General features: G+C 42.5%; 1 protein-coding gene across 2 annotated transcripts; it reads right to left on the bottom strand.

Moving 5' to 3' along the window:
• nup37 (nucleoporin 37) lies at positions 1 to 17,309 on the bottom strand. 2 transcript variants are annotated; one of them, XM_010903858.4, is made up of 10 exons: positions 17,224 to 17,309; positions 13,713 to 13,932; positions 13,351 to 13,475; positions 10,813 to 10,885; positions 10,500 to 10,594; positions 1,709 to 1,799; positions 1,412 to 1,593; positions 602 to 652; positions 381 to 474; positions 1 to 231 (listed from the first exon to the last, which is right to left on the bottom strand). In XM_010903858.4, the coding sequence occupies exons 2-10, from the start codon at positions 13,863 to 13,865 to the stop codon at positions 118 to 120; spliced, it is 978 nt and encodes a 325-aa protein (XP_010902160.1). In that variant the 5' UTR covers positions 13,866 to 13,932; positions 17,224 to 17,309; the 3' UTR covers positions 1 to 117. The 2 variants fall into 2 exon arrangements, with proteins under 2 accessions (XP_010902160.1, XP_019898202.1); XM_020042643.2 differs by lacking the exon at positions 17,224 to 17,309 and adding an exon at positions 16,373 to 16,509.
• Between the last annotated feature and the right edge of the window lie 163 nt (positions 17,310 to 17,472).

Below are 17,472 nucleotides of genomic sequence, written 5' to 3'. Positions count from 1 at the left end.
TGAAATGCAACAGTTTATTGAAAAATTATGAAAATAGATATATGGGACCACACCTCCAGTCAAACAGTTCTGAGTGAAGTTGTTTTGACTACCATCTCTCCATAAGGAGGGCCTACATTACATTTCTGTCATCCAAAACAAGAGCTTTCGGTCACCACCAATAACACAGAGTGGGAGAGACCGGTGCCAGCTAAGACCCGCCCCCACCACGGCTGATCCAATCATCACGGGCTGAAACGACAACACATACATTAAGAAACCAAGACCAGGAAGCATGCTCCATTATCCCCATCTAAATACACTCAACCTTAATCGCACACTTGTATTACTCAAGGCTGACTCGGCACCAATGCTTTACAAGAAATACACAGCTCACTGACCTGCGGGTGACCAAGGTGATGCACGAGCAACTGACTGTTGATCTTGCCTGGACATCCCGTTGTGGAGAACAGATTCTCATTGGCCCGAGACCACCTGCAAGACCAAGAAAGACGGATGGTCACCGCATCATTCTGAACACCATTATCTTCCCCACCAGCCATATTAACAGAACGTGGGCAGAATCACAAGATAATGGATTTTCAAGTACGGAGCAAGTCACCTGAAATGTCCTGCTCGTTCTACGTGGGCTGGCCTCTTCTCTTGCGGGTAGCTACAAACAAACAACCATTAGCAAAGCCCTGGACTTAATACAGTAGGAGAGTTAAATAGCAGGAAACAGGTGATGGGTAACTCTGATCCTTCTGGATGAGAAGGATCAGAAAACTGTAATCATCTTTCGGGCTACCCGTGATCATTGATCTGGCTGTTTATAAGGCTGCTTCAGAAAATGACAGGACAGGATCACTCATCTAGATACCACAACATCAAGATTACAGCCTACATATCACTTAAAAGATGTGTTCATTTGACACTTCAAATGAACAACTGACCACATGCCTACACTGTGATTTGGAGAAAAGTTTCTTTTTTTAAACCTACTCACTTAACATAGGTGTACAAATATTTCTGGGTTGCATTAAAACAATTCTAAGTAAACTATTCTAGTGGGATCAAGACTATCTAATTTTTAGTATCACTAATATACTACCTACCTGAGTGAGAGTGGATAGCCCAAATTTGCTTTCACCTTGTAGATGTTAGCTGAATTAATAAAACAGCATACCAATTCCAGCACACACTAACCTTTCACTTTTGGTCAATCAACTTTCAAAAGCCATAAAAACTATATTTTTAGACACTTTTTAAGCAATTTTGATGACACAATCCTAAAACGTAATCCTATCAGCCCTGAAATCGGCTCAGAAAACAAACAAAACAAAGAAAAGGGCCCCAAAGGCTTGTATTATCTCCTGGAGACTTGATGTGTGCACCACAGACTGATTGGAAATAAGCCTGCCCTGCCACTTACCTGGAGCGGGTAATATCCCAGATGACCCAGTCACTGCCCGTCACCGCGCCTACTTTGATGGTGTTGGTCAGGCACCAGTCGGCAGACATGAGGGGCGAATGCCCACATTCCAAAGACAGAATAGCCTGCTGGGTAACCAGGTCATAGAAGCGGATCGTCCCCTTCTTCTCAGCCACCATCAGCTGGACAGAGGTCAGAGGTTAAAACGTCACTGTCCTTTTTGGGGGGTACATTTGCCTAAACCTCAAAACATCGTCTCAACCCATGGTGAAACTTTAGAGTAGTCACTTTGCTCACCTTGAAGATGTCTTCTGGATGCCAGCACACACTGACGCCAGGGGAGCGTAGTCTGAATGTAGTGGTCTCGTTGCCCTCCAAGTCCCACACCCTGTGGGGACGACAAGCAATCCGGGGTGAATGGAAAAGGAGTGGATGGGCACAATAGGTGGGGGGGGGGGGTGTGCTCAGGGGTTCATAGACCTTCAACAAACTGTCAGTCATATTTAGCAGTGATACGATACTCGTTTGTACTGAACAGTTAGGGAGGCCACTGTTTAGTCCACACTCTGACGCTGCCACAGAGAAACCGCCCCAAAGGACAGGTATACACTCAAACAAACAAGGATAGTCTGAAGCTTTAACGGGACAAATAAACAAATCGACTTCAAATTAAGATTAGTGAGCCCTAGCTGTCATGGAATGGGACACAAAGAAGTGCTAAAAATAGCTTTCACAGTCCAGCCACCCCCTGTGAACAGAGGGGAGATGACGCACAGCACAGACGCTTTGATGCTGACAGCACACATAACAAAGGATTACTCGCATTATTGGTCTCCAGAAATATGAAAAAGAACAAAAGAAATCATGTTTGACTGGCTGTTTTTGTCTATTCCGGGTCCATGCTGAAGAAGCTAAGCTCCAGGCCTACCCAACCTTCCCCAGGCCTCTGTCCTACTCAACCTTCCCAGGCATCTGCTGAGAATGTCATTTCGAGTGAGCAGCCCACACCAGGCCTTTAATAATCAGTGGCTTTTTCCTTCTAGGAAAGCACATAATGCCTGCGTGTAATTTATCTCATATCTGTCTGCTGGCCAAGAGATGTGCACACAGCCTTCCCGCGACCTCCCTTCTTTCAGAGAAAAAGGGATCTTGGTTGTAATTAGGGATTCATGTTTTCCTGAAAATCTACAAATATTCCTTCCCGAGAGAAATTAAGTCATCCTGGTAATGTTGTTCAAATCGGAAGTGCTATTTCAAAGCCTATAATACAGGCAGAAAAAAGACTTCTGACAGGCAATCCGTAGGAATAGAAAAATAAACACGAATAATACATTAAAAAGTGCATATTTGTTTTTTGTTTCTATTCAATCAACTCACCATGCTTTTCTGCTGAGGTTAAGTGGTATTCATGTCGGCCTGTTTAAAGAATATACAATAGTGCCTTCGGAGTGCATTCAGACCCCATCCATTTCTCCACAATTTGCAGTGTTATATAATATATAAAAACAAATCTCTCTCCAAAATACATACAATAACCAATAAATACAAAGTATAAACACCTTTGGAAATGTGTGCCTACTTATTTAAAATAATGTACAGGAGCATTCAGACACTTCATTCAGTATTTTGTAGAAACGCCATTCAGACGGCATGTTCTATGCCTTTTACTCAGGAATGGCTTCCGACAAGTCTGACTGAAGCCTTGCAGATATGGCTGCCCATCTGGCAGGTTCTCCCATCTATGAACCTCTAAAGCTCTGTTAAAGATGCCATTGGGTTCTTGGTCCTCCTCCATGACCAATCCCCTTCTTGACCAGTTCCTTAGTTTGGCGGGACAGCCAGCTCTAGGAAGTCTTGGTGGTTCCAAATGTCTTCTATTTCACTATGAGAGTCCACTGCACCCATAGGAACTTTCAATGCTTTAGCACATTTTTACATAACCTTCCTCAGATTCTATTCCTCGACACAAGTCTATCGCTGAGGTTTAGAGAGAGTTCCTTGGACTTCATGAGGTTTTTGCTTTGTTTGTGCCTTAATCATATCCAATGACTTTAAACTGACACAAATGGTCTCCAGCGTAGTTCTTGAGACTTCAGAAGGATGACAGGGCACAGGATGCATCGGACCTCAGTTTGATGTGTCATGGCAAAGGGTCAGAATACTTTTTTAATAAATTGGCCAATATCTTAGTGTTTTTGCTTTGTCTTATGGGGTGTGCAGGTTGATGGCAAAAATATACATTTACTCAATTATCAATTAAGTCAAAAACAAACCAAAACATAAAGAAAGATGCAGCATTGCTAACACTTAAGTTGTGGCGGTATTTACTTATAACCTGCTTATGGTGGTGACATTTTCAGAGACAACCTGGGTTACCCACCCAATTCTCCGCTAACAAACAGATTTGCCATAACGGTGAATCAGCACCATGGAGAACGCTGTTGATCAATCTACAGATAAAACAAACCCTTCAGGAAATCAAAAAATGTTTACAGGTAGACTACACATAACATTCCTTAGCCTAAACATAAATAGAATTTCCAGCAATAAAGTCAATGATAATCGTTCAAGGTTTTGCTGTTCAAGGAGTGTTTATTTTTGTCACAGTATAAAATAAATGAAACATGAGCCTTCTGGCTACACAAACTTGGACTATATAATGCAATTAAATAAAATTAGTCAAGACACAGGCATTGTTCTTTTTCATGATTACTTTTCCAGTGCTCTTGGAAGGCCTACAGATTTATATTCATAAATTGTTTTTTCTGGCTGGAGCTGTAATCATCTAGAGCTAGGCTATGGTTAGTGTGAAACGGATGCCTTTTCTCTACATGGCCTGGAACATCTCTGCTAATTTGCTACTCTCCTTCTCGGAATATCCTCTCACCAGTTATGATATGTTCGAGGGGTTCTTGGGAAGAACACGGACAGATTTCTTTGAGCGCGGATCTGATGTTCTTGCTGTTTGCAATGGCATAGTAGAGGAACCAGTCACATGCAGTAATGTCAGTTAGAATCTTTCAATGCTTGCATTGGCTGGACAGGACGTTTTTGCAGATGAAGTACGGTAAGATACAACAACGTGCACACAAAAAATATATTATCCATTATGGAGGTCAATGACAAGGGAAGGCCACCGAATAGACGGATTTAGACAATGTATACTATTTAAAGGTTTGATCTAATGCGGTTCTTATGTAAATATGAAGATAATGTTTTTTGGGGGAAATCCCAGTACATGTGATCCATCATCTTCCATTAAATATTACTTCCAATCAGCCCCGAGCTGTGAAATACAAGATAAATATACCAGCAAATGTAACAATACATGTATGTAGAAAACAGTGTGTTCCTGAGACCAGGGACCCATGCTTGAACATCAACCGACAGCTTTCTCTGTTCAAAGATAAGGCCCTGTGTTATAAAGTTCCCCAGGACCAGAGTGGAAAAACCTTCACATGGGCTTTCTGGGAAATAAAAGAAACACACTGTATGGTTGGAAAAGATGTGAAGATGCTGAATTATGAGATCATGCTGAAGACCTCATTAATAAAGCCTGAAAGCCTTTCTGAAAGTCAAACATGGTGTCAGAGATGTTAATATCCGCACTGGAGCAGCAGAATGGAAATGCTTCATCCCAGATGAAGAACTCAGTCGACACCTCGTCTTCCCAACATGAGATAAAGCACCCTCATATTTTATCCCTGAATGTGTTAAGAGCTTATGCTTCTTGACATGACATGAAAGTCACAAAGTAGAGTGCAGACTCTCCTAAAGAGACTGACGGAGGTTGGAAGCCAAAGAACAGTAGACAAATACATATAAATCCTCTTTTTGGACTAGTCGCCAAGCAGAGTTCAAAGGCAGGCCAAGTAGTGGTTAACCACTTTGCCCTTCTAATGGAGAGACAAAGATTAACTCTTGCTGAACAAGGTGAGATGTATAAGCGGGTGAATTAAACAACTGAACCTGTGACAAAGCACAAAGTAGTGTGACATCAAGAAAAATATATAACTGAAAGGAGAGACAGCATTAGAACTTTGTACTGCAGATCTAGGTGAGAAAAGAGCAGCCAGGGGTGTTAGAGTTGCGTCAATGTTTTCCCAATGAGTGGAGGAAACGGGGAAATGTAACTTGCACCGTGTGCTCTAAATAATGGGAGAGTGCAGGGTAAATAACCTTAGCGGCACTCAGGGGAACAATGGTTGAGCAAGACAAACAGCAAGCTGGCCTGAGAAACAAGTCAGGGCAGAGGTGTACATGGTCCCCACTCCCCAAACCCACATCAGCATCCATCTTGATCGGACCAGCTTAAGTGTCTCGAACAATAACATTATCTTTAACATCCGACATTTGGACTGTTTAAATAATTATCTGTGTCATTAGTCATTTTTATTGGATTAGCTTGCTCCTCTAGCAAGAGGGGATGATGGAATTCTATAGCACAGAGTGTGCCAACATAAGAGAGCATTAACAGGAAAGATTGGAGTGCTGTAAAGTGGACATTCGCTGGCTTACTTACAGATGGCTCAACTGATTTTTGAGTATGCAGAAAATCACAAACTATCGCGATAATACAAACACTTTTCAAACGGGTGGCTTGATGTAAACTATACACAATTATCTATAAAAATACACAAAAAACTAAAACAGTTGGAGATCCCACAGCACATACAGTTGCAGCAGGCTTATTGGGTTTCAAGCTGATTGAGTGAACTGTATTCTGATGATCAGACTCTAGGTGGCACATTCCCATATGCTACTCCACCTATCTACCCTACACACACAAAACCAGAGCTGGCTACATTGATGGATCTCTCACTCAACAGAAACAGATACATACACAAGGTAAATTCATCTGGGAGCTGACAGAGTGGGAGCCGAGCCCGGAGGTTGAGAGGAGGCAGACACTCCGACCTCAGTGGGAGACTGACCTCCTGCTAGCCACTACATATTGCTGTTTCGGCAGAAGTATGGTTCCCACACAGGAGGGGACAGCTTTGTCCATGCACACACAGATCTGCACTGTGAAACAGCGACGGTAGAATGTCTCATGAACAATGACAGCAGCTACATTCAGAGTGGCATTGGTTCTTCCTTTGAAGAATAGAACAAAATAAACAATCTGCTGGGTACCCTTTTTTGCCACTGACTATTGGCTTAGCGCCAAAACAAGAGACAATGTCATTGGAGGAAACGTGCTCCTGAACTGTAGGCAATAAATGACGCTTACAGATTATACAACTCCATTTCCAACAAATGCCCTTACCACCAAATCATCATAGGGAACAGGAAAGAGGACAGAAGATAAGAAAACACAGTTTATTTAGAAGTGACATTCCATTACTATGGGGGAGACCCTAGGTTGTATTCTAAAAGTTAGGATGCTGTGTAAAATGGAAGCAAAATCAGAATGCAAAAATTTGCAAATCATTTAAACCTTATATTGAACAGAAAATAGTACCAAGACAACATATCAAATTTGAAACTGAGAAATGTTATTGTCATTGTAAAAATACAGGCCCACTTTGAATTTGATGCCAGCAACATGTTTCAAAAAAGCTGGGAGAGGGGCAACAAAAGACTAGAAAAGTTGTGTAATAAAAAAATAAGAAAAATAAAAAGACTGGTGGAAAATCTCAACAAATAAGGTTAATTGGCAACAGGTCAGTAACATGATTGGGTATAAAAAGAGCATCCCAGAGAGGATAAGTCTTTCAGAAGATGGGGAGGGGTTCAACCCCCTCTGCAAAAGACTGTGCAGGCAAATAGTGCAACAATTAAAGAATAATGTTTCTCAACAAACTATTTTGCAAAGTGTTTGGGGATCTCCTCCTCTACGGAACATAATACCATTAAAAGATTCATAGAATCCAGAGAAATCTCTGCACGCAAGGGACAAGGCCAAAAACAAATATTGGACGGCCGTGATCTTCGGGCCCTCAGACAGCACTGCATTAATAACAGACACGATTCTATAGTGGAAATCACTACATAGGCTCAGAAACACTTCTGAAAACCACTGTCTCTGAACACAGTACGTCGCTGCATCCACAATGCAAGTTAAAACTATACCGCCTTCTCTGGGCCTGAGCTCATGTAAGATGGACTGAGGCAAGAGAAAAACTGTCCGGTGGTCTGGCAAATATAAATTTGATGCCACATCCTCCAGGGCTAAACATGAGAGGGTCCATCAGTTTTGTTATCAGCGCACAGTTCAAAAGCCGGCATCTGTGATGATATGGGGGTGCATTAGTGCAAATGGCATGGGAGACTTGGGAATCAGTGAAGGAACCAGTAATGAAAAATATATACAGGTTATGGAGCCACATGCTGCCATCCAGACGTCTTTTTCAGGGAAGGCCTTTCGTATTTCAGCAAGACAATGCCAAACCAAATTCCTGCACGTATTACAGCATAGCTCCCTAGTTAGAGTCAAGGTGCTAATCTGGCCTGTCTGCAGTGCAGACCTGTCACCCATTGAAAACATTTGGCGCATTATGAAACAAAAAATACGACGAAGGAGACCCCAAACTGATGAGCAGCTGAAATCCTGTATCAAGCATGAATGAGAAAACATTTCACCTTCAAATCTACAACAATTGGTCTCCTCAGTTCCCAAACGCTTACAAAGTAACTTAAAAAGAAGCGGGGATCCAACAGTATTTTTTTGAAACATGTTGCGGGTGTCAAATTGCAAAACATTTCAGTGTCAACATTTGACATGTTGTCTTTGTACTATTTTCAATTAAATACAAGGATAAATAATTTGCACATCACTGCATTCTGTTTTTATTTGCATTTTACGCAGCGTCCCAACCTGTTTGGAAACAGTGCACTGCATCACTGCATCACCTGGGTCATGTTCGGGGCTTTTCTTGCATGTATATCCTATTTGAAATCCACTACAGCATTTCAATAGGACTGAGATCTTACAATGCACTCCATTTCTTTCTTTTGAGCCATTCTGTTGTAGACCCTTGTCCTGTTGCAAATTCCATATTCAGATCAACTTCAGCTTTTTGACAAATGACTTCAAATTCACCACAAAAAATATATATATCTGGTACAATATGGAATTCATGGTTGACTCAATTATGGCATGTTGGCCAGGCCCGGAGGAGGCAAAGCAGCCCCAAACCAGAATACCACCACCTTCAAGATGCACAGCTGTAACAAGGTTCTTCTTTTCAAAGGCAGTGTTTTGTTTAAAACCAAACATGGTATCTGCCATTGTCACCAAACAACACCACCTTTGAGTCATCTGTCCAGAATACCTTGTTCCAGTAGTTTAGCTCTTAACCCAGGTGTTGTCTGGCTAACACTAGTCATGTCCTGATATTCTTTTTTCAGAGCATAAGCTTCTTTCCATGACCTACCATATAAGCTAAGTTTGCCCAGTCTCTTTTTTACATAAGCTTCTTTCCATGACCTACCATATATGCTAAGTTTGACCAGTCTCTTTTTCGACACAAGCGATGCCTGTTGAGCCCAGGGGTTCTTAGAGACGTCTATGACCATTTTCAGTCAGCTTTTGAGCCAAATTTGGTGCAACGACTTATCCTAAGAAGATTGTCAGTGGTCTTGAACTCTGAATTTTAAGTCACACCTGTCAGACAGTGGTTTGCTGTTTAAAGAGAGTGAAATGAGAGTGAAATGAGAAACGGACCCCTACAAGATGCACAAAATGGGTTTAATCAAAAATATACATGTTGAAAGACCAAGGGATAGGAATAGAGAACGAAATTATAACCGGCCAAGTGCCAAATGCGAACAAATTTAGCTAGAGAAAGGGTTAATCTGTTAACTTTATATGACACTTTGGTAGGCAGCCAACAAGCATACAAGAACAATTATATCACTAAAATACACAGACAAATCTACAGTGACACACCAACACGTCAATGAATGACATTTGTCTTCTAATCTCATCCCAAAACCAGACTCGATTGGCACGCTCAATTTTCAGTATAGAGCCGCCTGCTGAACAAGAGAACATTTGAATTCACCGTGTAGAACAGTGAGCAGTCTGAGCACAGGCCAGTGGTGAAAGCTTGAAGATGGAGGGTAAAATAGATGCACCCCACAGTACAGCGAATTACTAGAAAACCTGATGAAGTCTGCCCGGGCCTTGGAAGAAGAGGAATCTTCCAGGAGGACAATGACCCAAACATACAGCCAAAGCCTCACTGGAATGGATTAAAACCAAACTTGTCAATGTCTTTGAGTGGCCCAGTCAAAGCCCAGACATCAGTCTAATTGAGAAAGTGAAGATTTGAAAAGAATTCATGAGCATGAGCAATTTTGCAAAGAACAACATGCAAAAATTGCTGTGTCCAAATGTGCAAAGCTGGTAGAGGAGCTTCCCAGGCTCTAAAACATGTAGTGGAGGAAGGGGAGGTAAAGGGGAGTGGGGAGAAGGATTGGAGCCAGGCTTTCATCCCGTCTGTGCATCCCGACTGCTTACAGCCACATAGAGGGCATGTTAACATACCTTCCATGAACTGACCGAAAAAGAAAGCGATTCTTGTCAACTGTTAACACTGAATGCAATCTCCCTACAATGGCACACAGTATGACTCCGCAATATCAAAATATCTACGTACCATTCAGACTCCCCAATAAACCATTACAGGTGTGTGTTGCCCTTGCAACAAGATGAACTACTGATGTAACAGGAGAGATGTCCCATAGGTTAGCCCAGGGTTACCCCTGGGTAACAGCCAACTATTTTCTTCTTTCTTCCACTACTTAGCTACCGATGGAGATGCCACTTTCGGGGACCTTGTTAAGAGTCACCCCGTAGTAGAGGAAAAACCTCCTGCAGCACAGCCGCTAATTGGATTTCCATATTTAACCAATTACTTAGAAAAGCTGTAAAAGGGGTGGCGTGCTTACGCACGGTAACACTGGGGCGTGTTGTGCTAAGAGTTGGGTTTCACTGCGAAAACACAGTCAGGACTTTATGCACCATTAACAGAGAACAAAACACAGAACCAAGAGCTGGTGGAACCCACACACTCCTATCCTTCTCTGTGATATTCAAGCATGAATTGGGGGGGGGGGGGTGGGGGAACGACTGACTGACCTGCATGTGTGGTCGTCACTGACTGAAGCGATTTGTTTCCCCTCCGTGGGTTCGAACACTATCTGGTTAATGTAGTTGCTGTGGCCTTCCATCACCTAGACAATGACACAGAAACAAAAGATGCCTTCCATGTGAGTGTCCTATAGGACTGCCCCCTGGCTCATTGTGTGTGTTGGGTTCTTGATTAGTATCCCCCTATTATGTACATACAGTCAGTGTACAGAGTACAGAAACCGGTTGCCAAGTCCAGTGACAGGTGCAGTAGTTACAGTGCGATCTAGCAGTAAGGCCGTAAGGGGTTCCCGTAATGTACCTTCACTTCATGTTTATTCTGAAGATCAGAAGTCAACAGCCTCAGATTTCGGTCTGCTGCCGCCGTGCAGAATCTGAAGAGAAAGAGAGGGAAAACAAAAGAAAGAATGAACATCAAAACCGAGCATACTCAAAGACAAACGCAGGCGCAGGCGCACACACACACACACACACTCACACTCACACTCACGTCTGCGTGTCTGACTGCTCGGCATCGGCGCCTTTGGATCTGTGTGTGTGTGGTAAAGAACTGGACGAGGATCAATGGAAACACTGACAGCGAGATTCTAATTGCAAAGATAAACATGAAGAAAAAACAAGACCTCACACGCCATTTGAGCATTTCTCTGTTTCAGTTACTAACCAAAGCCTGGGAGAGGACTTTTCCTCTAATCAGCCGGAGTATACACCAGTGCCTGCAATTATTCACACAATTACACTAACTCACATGACAAGATAAACACACACACACACAGCAAGAAAAACACACATTTTCACACATTCGCAGTCAAAAGAAATGATGGATTTGGCATTGTGTCACAACACACAGCCAGAATATTCTCCAGAGCATACTAGTACAGTAGATTATAACAGCAATTGAAACATAGCCTAGTAGTCAGTTAACCGTGGAGGGCATTTCACCCTTCTTTCAACTCATTTGCTGGGCACTGCCAATGCCAAAGTTCCATCACCAAACCTCTATCTCAATACTTAGCCGAACTTTCAATCTTGCAATATGAATTAGGCAAATTAAATGTTGCCTATGCAGTTGCCAAACGTGTGAAGACCTCATCATGAGACAATCTTCACAGAGTGGTCAAAGTCACAGGATGGAATATCGATGGGGTCTGTCTTGACCTGGGAGCTGATGCTGGGGAGGTATCCTTAGAAGAAAACAGGAGCCTGCTGACTGGACATCACCTGACCAGCCTGGTAGAATCTGGCAACCTCCCAGAGAAGCCCCAATAGCCCGCCACCACCCTTTTCTCTCCCCTAAGCCCCCTTGCCGGCCCCTGCCTCAGGCACGCCTGTGAGAACACTGTACATTTCCTGGAAGGCATGGCTACGTGCAAAACTAGGGGAGGGATGGAACTTGAGCGGGGGAGCCAACAGCGCTAAAACATGTGCGCACGTCACACACTGGCCCCCAGGGGCCTGCAGACTTAACCACGGAAGGCCAGGAAGTATCGCTGCCTTTCTCTTTCAATTAAGGCATCTTGGAAACTTCTCCAGTAGGATTACAGCATTCCAATTAAGAGGAAAACCTTGCTTTCTAAGTAACAACATTCAACTTCCTTTTTATCAAACCACACCTGAAATAACTGGATTCATATTCCAGGTTTTTTAAAACCAGACAAAACTCCAGAGCCATATAGGCTTTTACGGCTCTGAGAAAAGCAGGTAACAGGTTGGAGCTAATGAAGTGAAGCGGTGGTTCTGGGGTTATTTTTAAGCATTTTAAATGAAGAGCCACTTGGGAGCCAAATGAACTGGCTCGGTTATGTGGACTGAAAAGACATGGAATGTCCATCCCAAGAAAATAGTTGCTGGTAGTAGTTTTGTGACTTGAGCTCAAGTGTTTTCTTTTATTTCTGTCCGGTACGTTTTGAACCGAGGGTTTCTAAATTGTTGCATGAGTGGCATACAAAATTCTTTTTTTTAGGTTATTAAATTCTTTGCATTGGGATTTCCAATTTAAATTCAAAATGTAAAAGTAAGCCAAATGTCATTTACTCTACATAACTGGTATATGAGGATGTAGTTAATAAAATGCAAAACCACCCCCAACCTAGTTATTTGTACATCCAACTGTTTTGCAGTAGTCTGTCTAGGGAGTGTTATATTATTGTTGGGGAGTTTTTATTCTCACATTTAATTTTATACCCACATTGTCCATTTTCCCACCGCATATGATGCTTACCCATACCAATGTAGCTCAGCATGTGGGTGTGATAGCAAAACCAAACCCACCTTGTTCCAAAGACTAATGACTAATTTATAATTCTTAAGGAACTTGTTTGTAAACGCACCTGATGAGGGCCCACTGACTAACTTAGCTTTTGGTTGATAGCATGGCTGACACAAAGCAACCGCTATGGACAACTCCAGGTGGATTCTCGCAATATCTAAGGCTCAGTGTGCCTGACCAGAAAATGGCTCTAGCAAGCGTGCCCATGGCCCTCCCCTCACGACCAATGAATACCACGCGTTTGTGTCACAAACGGTTTGATATTTACGGAGTCTCGCCAGGGCACCCACCTCAGCGAAAAGACGGCAAACAACGCATTCTAGTTTACCGTAATGGCTTAGATCACTGGGTTTGCAAGATTCTGCTGAACACAGAAAAAGGAAAATGGTGCAGCTAGCATAAACATAACGGAAACAGGCGACACAATATTCCAAAAAATTAATAAATATAGAAATGTGTTTATGGGTGCATTACCCCTTTAAAGCAGTCATAGGTTAGCTTTGTACAAAGTGCAAATGAAGTTAAAGATTGTGGTATGCTACATTTTAACAAGAACCAGGGATACAATACCTAATGAGTTGGGGCAGCCTGTCCAGCCGAGACTCGGGGCTCCATGCAAGGCAATCCACACGTAGCGCATGATGGAATACCCGCAGTTTGGTGAATTCAACCCCCTCAACCTCCACATCCTCCTCCTGCAAACAGTGATTCAAATCAAGCATCACGGCGCAGAAAACCCATAAGCAGTTCCTCAAATGTCTTTTCTCATTTCTTCATGTCCCCTAACCATGCCTCCAGGAGGAACTTTGGGCAGATCTTCTCATCCAATGCATTTTCAGAAGAGAAACAACAAGAGTACAAAATGAATCAATGGAACAAAACTGAGAACCCCGGGGTACATTTGAGAATAATGGATCTAGGCTACGACTCACCTGGAAGCGGCAACTGCCTACAACCACATACTGGTTTCCCCCATAGGCCAGAAGAGACGCAGCAGAGCCACTATCAAAGGGGCTGAACTCCACAACATGAACATAGTCATCACAGGGCACAGTGTAACTGGCTCCACGACCCGAGTCCTCCATAGTATTCGTCTTCTGGTAGTCTAATATTTATTTCCAGGGCATTTACTCTTTGGTTTCACTTCACAGCCTGTTTTAAGATGGAAGAGTGGATAATAAAATAGATTAGATTAGAAACCTCCCAACACAGAAACTGCACATTAGTAAGGAAAGCTAAAATGCACAGGCATACACCCACATACACACTGAAGCAAGCTAAATAACGCAGATCAATAGGGGTACTAACAGAGCCGAAAACCTGAATGTATTGTGCCTTTTTAACTCAAGTGGAAGTCATTCATTTGGTAATCCCAGAGAAATGTCCACAAGGAGACATACACCCAATTTAGGATGGTTGGTGCCATTTGCCAATAGAAGGTGCAATATGTTCTGTTGGCCAATAGAATTTGAGCATTTTCAGTCTGTTAACCAACATAAGTTTCTGGTGTGAAAATGTTGTGATACTAAACTGCTCAAAAAAATTAAGGGAACTTAAAATCACACATCGGGTCTCGATGAAAAAACATATTAAAGATCAAAATCTTGACAGTACACTGCGTCATTCGTTGAGATAAAATGACGTAAAAACGGTCAATGGAAACCAAAATCATCAACCGATTGAGGGCTGGATTCAAACTAACACGGAAAATCAAAGTAAACAAATGAAATCACAAGCTTTTCCAACTTGCGTGACTTTCATCATGACAACTCAACGTGATTCAGTAGCATGTATGTCCCCCACATGCCTGTATGCACTCCCAACAACGTCTGTGCATGCTCCTGATGAGACCTGGATCATGGCATCAGTGAGCTACTGGACAGTCTGTGGCCCTACTTGACGGTGTCAGATGCACTGATACATAACATCCCAGAGGTTCTCAGTTGGTTTCAAGTCTGGGGAATTTGAGGGCCAGTCAATGGTATCAATGCCTTCGTCATCCAGGAACTGCCTACACTCTGGCCACCAGGCCGGGCATTGTCCTGCACCAGGAGGAACCCAGGGCCCACAACACCAGTGTACGTTTTGACCATGGGTCTGGGGATTTCATCCCGGTACCGAACAGCAGGCAGGGTACCGTTGGCTAGCATGTGGAGGTCTGTGTGACCCACCAAGGATTTGCCTCCCCAGACCATCTCTTACCCACTGCCAAACCGGCCATGCTGGATGATGTTGCAGGCAGCATAACGTTCACCACAGTGTTTCTAGACTCTTTCACGTCTGTCACAAGTGCTCAGTGTGAACCTGCTCTCATCTGTGAAGAGAATGGGGCATCAGTGGTGGACTTGCCAATTCTGGTGTTCTCTGGAGAATGCCAATCGGGCTGCACGGTGCTGGGCTGTGAGCACAGGTCCCACTAGAGGACGTCGGGCCCTCATGCCATCCTCATGGAGTCGGTTTCTGACAGTTTGGTCAGAAACATGCACACCAGTATCCCAATGGAGGTCATTTTGAAGGGATCTGGTAGTGCTCCTGTTCCTCCTCGCACAAAAGAGCAGATACCAGTCCTGCAGCTGGGTTGACGCCTTTTCCAGCTCTCCTCGTGTAATGGCCCATCTCCTGGTATCACCTCCATGCTTGAGACTGTAGTGGGAGACGCAGCAAACCTTGCGACAACACATATAGATGTGCCATCCTCGAGGAGCTGGACAACCGGTACAACCTGAATGAGCTGCATGTACCGTCTCATGCTACCAGTAGTGACAAGGACACTAGCAAAATGCCAAACTAGAGAACAATCAGTCAGGAAGGATAAGGAGAGAGCAATTGTCTGTATTCCCTGTTTGGGGGTTGTCTTGCTGTTGTCCCTTTCATTTGCACCAAAACAGGTGACACTTACAGATCTTACAATTCCAAAATTAAAAAGAAAAATCTGACAGATGCAAGCGTAGTAACTTTGTTATCATGGTAAACTTATTTCTGAGGCAGCTCGTTGACAGACTTAGTCACATAAGTTTAAATAAGCAATAAATGTTTGTCTTTCGGGGAATACAATTATTATTTGAGAAACACTAGACACATATAGTCATGTATAATGTGTTTTCTGTCAAACAGTTTTTAGGCTAGTAATAAATACACGACTGGTAGAATGTGTATTCATCAACCAAAGGGTCTGGTGGACCAAAACGTTATTTTGAGGTCCTGTCATGTAATTACCTGACAGTGTTTTTCGTTCCATTAAACACACAGCTGAGGTTAGGATAAAAATAGAATTATAGATGTAATACAGGTTCTCTATGGAGCTAAGAGCTGGGCCATGTCTGACAATAAATTCTTAGCCACTTAATCAAAGGCATGGGGCCACACACAAGTTCACTTATATCACTTTTCTACTGTAATTGAGATTTTACAGTAGAAATTATGGGCAATGTATATAATGCTGTACCATCCATCAACATGCAACCGGCATTATTTTTGGTAGCAGAATTTGGCTTCCGTAGTTCTGTGGCTTAGTGCATCCTACAAATATTTCTGAATGAAACAGCCTGTGTCCGTTTTTCCAGGAGTCGCTATGAAAGACCCTGTTCCTCACCTAGGTTGGCGTCACATAGATGGAGGCTTTGTTAATGTATGAAAATGCCACAGTTAGTCGGTTTCCTCACGATCAGAAAACGTGACATACATCTTGCTGCTGTACTGACACTGGGTGGGCTGACTAATGAGGTTGACAGTGGGGATGCACCTATTGATCGAAACAAAGCACCAGACCATTTCACTTATTACTGAATGTAAGTGGGCTTAACAGCTCATAATAATTTAATTTAAAATAACCCTAACCGAGTCACAGTGGATGCACTTAACAGGACACACATTCTACATAAAAAAGAAGCATGTGCTGGCTAACGTTAGTACAATAACGCTTTCTATTTAGCTAACTTCTACCGAACTTGCTAAAATACCTAGCTAGGTAGCTCGAAAACGCAATCCACATCTAGGCCAGCCATAACACTACTGTTATTGTTTACTGTTTCATCTCCCTTGTAACCAAATGGGAGTAAGTAGGCTTTTAGTTTATTAGGAAATTATACTCTAATAAATAAGGTTAACAGTCAAATGCTAGGTAGCTAACGTAATGCAGTACAAAACACAGAATGTACACGAAGTACAGTCCTACTAGTACGTAGTAGGAGTTTTGCACTGTTGTTGCCCCAGCTAACGTTAACTAGATAGCAATATAAATAATTAGTTAGAAAACGTATACGATACAGTACTGTAGTAGTGGTAGCTAGGTACTATAACGGCTAAATTCATTGAATTGGTAATAAAAGCCAGGTAATATTATTAGAAAAAAACTAAAACAGACTAATGCAATTAAAACCAAATTACTTCAGAAAATAACATACATTCTTCGAACACCGCATACTAAGTAAATAATAACCATACCTAAACGCGCCAATCAGCATGCTTAAACTTCAGCCAAAACTGAATAGCCCCACTAGCTCACGTCCTGGTTGGAACGTACCATGCCATTTCATTATGATATTCCAGGTAGAGCGCGATGGAATTAAAACGCAATTGTGTAGCACTTTAACACATTTTGCAATGTTAATAAATAGCATTATTCAAAATACATAATAAAAATATATTATTAAACGTTATAAAACGAAACGGATTCATATTTGCTAAATACAA

Source organism: Esox lucius, chromosome 23 (genome assembly GCF_011004845.1).
Source record: "Esox lucius isolate fEsoLuc1 chromosome 23, fEsoLuc1.pri, whole genome shotgun sequence".
NCBI classification, from domain to species: Eukaryota; Metazoa; Chordata; class Actinopteri; order Esociformes; family Esocidae; genus Esox; species Esox lucius.
This window is presented reverse-complemented; position numbering and strand designations above follow the sequence as displayed.